Raw genomic sequence first — 7,209 nt, forward strand, 5'->3', positions numbered from 1 at the left:
GCACACATGAAGAATGGTGCCCGCAAGTATCCTTACCAGTCTCAGCGCTGGTTTAAGCAAAACAGTCATTTTTGGAGTGCTTCGTGATCCTACATTTTAACGTAGTTCTGTTCATTTATATGCTGTGTATTTAGGCCCCTGTAAATCCTATCTATCAAATATGGAAATGGTCCTTGGTTGGTGATCAGATAAAACAAATCAAAATGATGCACATACACGTTATTCAGTGATTGTATCCTAGTGCGACCTTTTAAAATCACGGGAAAGATCTGGCGCTCACATGAATTTAAAGTCGCCCACAATATGCTACGCAAGGAAGCGCGGTTAATGTGTGACCACATGACCGCTCTCACTCAATATTGACAAAGTGCAGAATCTCGCGAATGAAAACATTCAGCACCACGGCCAGCGTCTCGACCCGGTGCGCATTAGCGCAAAACCTTGGATGCGCATTGGATCTTTAACATTAGCAAATTTTCGCGCTATTTTAGTTTTCGCTACATCTGTCATATAATGCGAATCATACTATTTTGTCTATACACAGCCTATTAAGGTCATTTTCACAGAACGTAGAATTAAAAGGTGAATCTGCGGTTGCTATGAAAAGTACAGGGTAGCAACGTAAGTAAGGATGACACATTAGGAGAGCTCATCGTTCCAAAGCAGATTACTTATGAAGTTATGAACAGAATATGTTGTAACGTGTAAATGTTCTTATTTTTTATCATCTATGAGAGGGTTATTTTGTAATTTCTACTGATTTAATGCGCTTTCCCATAACACTGCAAGTGCGCCAACCTCAGTACGCTGTAATACCTTACCTGGATCTGCAAGCAGGACTACGGTCAGCGGATTTCACATCACCGTGGCAGTAGTTCATGAAATACAATTAGATACACCGATCTCAGTCCAGGGAGTGTTTACTTTGTATCGTTCTCAAAAACAACAGAGCTCTACGTGATGACTCCTTGCGTGAGAGTCTGTACTAGAAGACGAATCTACGTCTGGCAACTGCCCGTGATGAGATATAATCTTGCGGCCCATGTGAGTCATCTGCATTATTATGTGTCCGTAATCAATTTATCCAAACCGGTTCCCTACAGTCATGACGGATAACTTTCCTGTGTGAAGAAAACGACAATAGAAAACGTCAGCGCATCCGAGCAAATTTAAATCAATTCTAAGACGCAACATCAGCAATAATAATAAAATAAATTTTGGAGAGTATTGCACAAGTGCATAAAAGCAAGATTTTCAAATGAACTGGGAAATGTCTTGAAAATGGAGCCTGCTATTTCCAGCCTCTAGAGAACGCAGTGAGGACGGGCAAACTGACTGGAGATTTTGTGAAAACACAGTAACCTGTTGTAACACTGATATTTTTGAAATATGGATCAAGTGCAGCCTCAGTTGTGGATCTTTTAAATATATAAATCTTATGCAACAGCCTGGACACATCGGCTGGCTACAAAGACAACATGACTGTATTATCTTCGTGCACCTTAAGTTTTCTCCGTCTCTCGTGTAATCATGTAGGGCGGTAATGCGGTGAATTGCGCCACCTGTTTCGGTTCAACTAATCTCCATTCGCATTCGAGTTCGTCGAGTGCGAAGATGAAGAAGCAGAACGTTCGGACCCTCTCTCTGATCCTCTGTATGTTTTCCTACCTGCTTGTGGGGGCAGCGGTCTTCGATGCTCTGGAATCCGAATCCGAGAGCTCCAGGAAGAGAATCTTGGAGCAGAAACGCAACGAAATGAAGAAGAAATACCGCTTCTCAGAGGACGACTACCGAGAGATCGAGCGCGTGGTTTTGCAAGCGGAGCCTCATCGTGCTGGGAGGCAATGGAAATTCGCAGGGTCGTTTTACTTTGCCATAACTGTCATCACAACCATAGGCAAGTTTTCTTTTATTACTTTGTGTTTTATGAGATAAAGTGCCAACAGAGATAGCCTGCTGAAAATATGTGACAGTTCGCAGCACCCTGAAGTGTATTATTTAAACAAAGATTAAGAGACTGACTGTTGCGGTACCTCATTATGAAATAATTCGTTGCAGAAGTATCGTTGACAATATACAAACTATATATTTACAGTATGAAAACAATATAGTTTTGTATTCTTCTGATAGAACAGTCTGCTACCATACGACTACGACTGTCACTTTGAATAATGTGATTCAGAGTACAGTCTACTATTACACAGGATGTATTCAAAGTGCACTGTATGATTAACACATTTTCCTCAGTTTGAAAAAGGAAAAACAAATATAGTTTTCAGTTTTAGCAGAAACCATTCACCACCATACATTAAAAACAAGTGTAGTCCCAAGGGAAACTGCTATCTTGACCCCTGTAAGTGACTATTGGCACTCAATGTGAAATTTCATTGGATGTGGCTCCACAGGTTACGGGCATGCAGCTCCCGGCACGGACGCTGGAAAGGTATTCTGCATGTTCTACGCAGTGCTGGGCATTCCACTGACGCTGGTGATGTTCCAGAGCTTGGGCGAGAGGATGAACACTTTTGTGCGCTACCTGCTGAGGGCAGTCAAGGAGTGCCTCGGCATGCGGAGGACGGAGGTCTCCATGGAGAACATGGTCCTGGTGGGCTTCCTGTCCTGCATCGGCACCCTGTGCATCGGGGCGGCCGCCTTCTCCCACTTTGAGGGCTGGACCTTCTTCCACGCCTACTACTACTGCTTCATCACCCTCACCACCATCGGCTTCGGGGACTTTGTGGCGCTGCAGAAGAAGGAGGACCTGCAGGAGAAGACGCCCTACGTGGCCTTCAGCTTCATGTACATCCTGGTGGGGCTGACGGTGATCGGGGCCTTCCTCAACCTGGTGGTGCTCCGCTTCCTCACCATGAACTCGGAGGACGAGCGGCGGGACGCCGAGGAGCGGGCCTCGCTGAAGAGGGAGAGGGACATGATCGCCCTGAGCATGGGCGAGGACGGCTGCAGCAGGAGCACCCTCTTCCTGCCCATGGAGGAGGGCACCAGCCGCACCAACCTCATCCCGTCCCCGGCGGAGGAGCAGGAGGCGCCCCAGGGGACACGGCCCCCAGGGCCCCAGTCTCGCATCGGATCTTTCTGCTCCTGCATGTGCTACCGGCTGGGCACCTGTGACAGCCCTGCTCCTTCCCACCATGAGCACCTGGGCTGCCACACCAACTCTGTATACTACAACTCCATCTCCTACAGGATCGAGGGTGGATCCTCCAGCACCAGGGACAATACAGTCCTGTCCTCCCCGGGCAGCACCCTCTCCCCTGGACACTCCAGTTTCAGGGAGTTCCTGCGCACACGAAGGAAATCTGTGTAGCCCCTCCATGGCCTCTGAGTGAATATCGTGTGCTGTTTTTACACAGCAGAGACAAGGCATGAGCTGTATAGACAACAGACATTTTCAGAACTGGAATTTATAGATCCAGTGATTTAGCTAATTGTACAACAGATAATTTGGTGAACACAAACCATAACAATATTTTTATATTTATAAAAATTGTAACTGGCACGAATATTGCATTATTATTATTATTATTATTATCATCTCCTAAGTAATTAACTGTGAACCATGTTGATATCCCATTTGGCCCTAGATAATATTGGAGGTATTAAGCTGGTTGTAACATTAGAAACTGGGATAGCAACTAGGTTCATCTACATGGATCCTAGACATTTTAATAATCATAACTGTCATAATAATACAAACAAATTAATGAATGATTATGAGGTTATGTATAGATTATTATTATTATGTGCATGGAGACATGAAGCATAGATTATCTGTTGTGTACGGAGCATGAGAGTGAAAGTGGATATACAGTGCAATGAAAGCATTGATATTGTGGATTTGTAAAATGCACAATAGTCAACTGAGCAAGTTTTGTGTTTTTTAATTCAGTGAGGGTGTAGTATGCATAATATTCTTTACTGTTACCGTGTTTTTTTACTATAGATTGGTGAAACCACTTACAATGAGGGCAGTAAGGGGAGTGTTTCTCAGGCTGAATAAAAACTACATCAGCATTTAGCAGACATCTTTTACAGGGCATCATAATACTTTTATGAAGAGATATTCTGAGAAAGTAGCAGAAAAGGCTTTAAATAAATCATAAAAAGTGTAATTAATAAATGATCCTATTCCATGTTAGTTCATTTGGTGTATGCATTCTATTTATATAGGACCCCTCATGTTCATGTGCAGAAATAATTCACATTAGTATGTATATTATTTAAAATGCACAGATGTATGTGCTGTGAAGTAGACTAAGTCATATTTTTTTCATGAAACCGATTTACCGTGCATCTCATTTCTTGCAACTAAGAAAATGTCTACATGCCGCTTTGAAGACAACAAAATCCTTCATACATGCAAAAGATAGCTTATATCTTGTCCAGGTGATCTTGCTCAAACAGGCAACCTATGATAGCCCTTTTTCAGTATTTCAAATGTATATATCAGGTTCCAGACAGATGCTTGCAGCAACATGCCTGGTTTTTCTGGTCCACTCTCTTCTCTGTGATGGCTGGATAAAGTTTAAAATATTTTAGCAGAGATCCTGAACAGATTTTATCTTTCAATGCATATCAATTATATGTGTCTAATTTGAGTCTTACACTCTGAGTGACAGGCAAATAATGACTCTCACTGGTCACAGTGGGAATAACTGCCTGTTTGGTCCAGGAATCAGTGTTCACCAATGACAGCCTGTGTAACAGTCACCTTAGTATTCTGTGCTTTGAAAAAAAAACTGAAGCAGGGAAAAATTGCCCTAACTCTTCTGTTGCTATAGTGAGGAATCAGGCAGAGATTTTTCAAATGCTGTCTTGCATATACTGGGAGCATCAGTGATGAATATGTGCAGGGTAAAGATGGATTTAATAGTGCCTTTGGAATTCAGGGGTAAGCTCCGAGTTTTACTTGATTTACTTGTGGTTGTGCATTTATTGCACTGCATCTCATGTAATGGGAGAGTAGCTTTCTTTTTTTTTTGCTTATACAGAAAAAAAATATAACGGGCAACCACAGTTCACTCAGCCCACATTGAACTCTACTCAACTCATGTCTGTTTCAGTACAGACTGTAAAACAATGCAAGTGTAAGAAATATGGCATTAAAGTATCAATATTAAAAAAAAGTTTATTGAAAAGGCAATGCTTGCTTTATATGCCCTGCATGTTTTGAGGGGAGTAATGTAGTTTGCACAGACACTGTTGTTTTTTGAAAAGATGTTTGCCCACATTTCCCTCCATGTTGATGTTATACCTACGTGTTTGCTTCTTTAAAACAAAATTTTGTTCAAATTTAACTCAATTGTACTCAGCAGGTTTACAACCTGTCATATTGAGTTATATATTAAGGGGCATTCCTTTCTCCTTAAGTCTCACCCTTTACTATACTTGTGATTAAATTAATGCAACTGTATTTAAAATTAGGATTGTATACCTGATTGTGTTACTATGCCACCCCAATAAATTATTACAAACAACCAAATTTCACATTTTTAAAAAGATCTGTGTGTATTTTATAACTGTGGATTGTCATGCTGTACTGAATGATTGAATACTTACAAAGCTGTCAAGAATGTTCATGATGCCATTTATTTTAACATGTTTTAACGCGTTATTTTAATGAGTTTATCCCACAGCTGAAACTGGCAACATACTGTATATAAGTGGAAGCATTCTTATACAATTACAGTACAGTACAAATTCATTTAATCTACACTTATTTCCCACTGTTATATCCACATATGACATGATTATGTTTTTTTCAGAGATATGAAGGCCAGTTTAGATTAAATTGTTTCTGAGATAGACTTTGCCGTACCTTTGTTTTACATAAGAGAGGTAATCGGTAACAGGGAGAGACGTTAGCACAGCCTGCTTCAGGGCTAAAGCAGGGGCGTGTTTTCTGAAGAATGACCAATGCAGTGGTATATTCACAGGCCAAAACTGCATGGTTGAGCCATTGTGGCACTCATTGATCTGCTTTAAACAGTTACCAATACTATCCAAGGATAGTCAAGCCCTCTTAATGATTCTAAAACCCTGCTGCGGTCTGAATGTCTAACAGCCCTTGTCGTTTCCCTTTTGTATCCTTTAATATGGAAACACAATGCAGCCAAGCCACAGGGAATCGATGGACTGCACTCTACTCTCCAACTACAAACGAGTACGACTACAAACGACTACAAACAAACATACTTTTTACAAAGATGAGTAGCACATTACATAAAGTGGGCAGTTAATTTACATAATCACATTGCAATGACTGTGGAACTCTTGTTTAACTACTATGTATATCCATCTAAACTTTTCACAATTGTGCACTTTCAAAAATGTAATAATTTTCAGTGTATTCAAACTGAAGATTACAGTTTTGTCTATCTTTGTATAGATTTGTCTTGAACAACATGAATTTGTTGTCTCAGGGATAGTAAAGACAAAAATTCTCAACACAGGCAAAAAGATTTACAACAAATAATCAAATGTCACAGTTTTTCAAATGTCACTGTCAGAGTCACAGTTCGAACCAGTTTGACTAGGTTGTAACCAAATTAAAATGGTTTAGACCTTTGGGCCCTTACTGTAATACACTTCGATACTATTACCTTGTTTCTGATTTCTGAACTGTGTAGAAGGAGCAGCAAAGATTCAATGTACTTAACAAAGTGCCTGACTTCTTATTGACTTCTCATTGTGTCTAATAAGATGCTTCGTACATGGTGTCAATTGCAAACAAATTGTATTGATTTCCCCTGCCCACAGAGAGAACACAGATGCAGTTCAATGTAGACTATATTAGAAGCCAATCTCATCAAGAAACTCCAATTGTAATTCGGTCCTAAGGGAGGCTCAGCACGACCCTAATTGCACAAACCAGTTATTCACAAATTTGACTCAAAAGGTCCTGAGCAGACCTGCAGATTGCATGTATTATATAATCACACTTAGTCCTCGTTTGACACAGGATAGATTGGACATTTGGGCTATATGCCATACGTAGGGCTGAAACAAATATTTATTTCCATACACAGAAGAAACAATCCCATTACCGGTAAATTCTTATGCATTATCAGAAATCGTTCAGTCTTTTTTTTCCTAAAACAAATTAGTAGTCCTAAAATTCAGGATAACTACCTCTGAAACACTTTCTCCCCGCCATCTGCTGTTTAATCACACTCTTACTTTACATACAAA

At 40.7% G+C, this 7,209-nt stretch overlaps 1 protein-coding gene across 1 annotated transcript; it reads left to right on the forward strand.

The window, feature by feature from the left end:
* Window positions 1-1,550: 1,550 nt before the first annotated feature.
* Window positions 1,551-3,332, forward strand: kcnk15 (potassium channel, subfamily K, member 15). The gene is made up of 2 exons (XM_036534018.1): window positions 1,551-1,897; window positions 2,406-3,332. Exons 1-2 carry the CDS (start codon window positions 1,615-1,617, stop codon window positions 3,323-3,325), a joined length of 1,203 nt encoding a protein of 400 aa, XP_036389911.1. The 5' UTR covers window positions 1,551-1,614; the 3' UTR covers window positions 3,326-3,332.
* Window positions 3,333-7,209: the final 3,877 nt, after the last annotated feature.

Source organism: Megalops cyprinoides, chromosome 7 (assembly GCF_013368585.1).
Source record: "Megalops cyprinoides isolate fMegCyp1 chromosome 7, fMegCyp1.pri, whole genome shotgun sequence".
Classification (NCBI taxonomy): domain Eukaryota; kingdom Metazoa; phylum Chordata; class Actinopteri; order Elopiformes; family Megalopidae; genus Megalops; species Megalops cyprinoides.

Coding starts and splice junctions, on each gene's coding strand:
- kcnk15 (XM_036534018.1), top strand. CDS start 1,615: ATGAAGAAGCAGAACGTTCGGACCCTCTCTCTGATCCTCTGTATGTTT. Junction 1,898..2,405: donor AACTGTCATCACAACCATAG/GCAAGTTTTCTT, acceptor GTGGCTCCACAG/GTTACGGGCATGCAGCTCCC.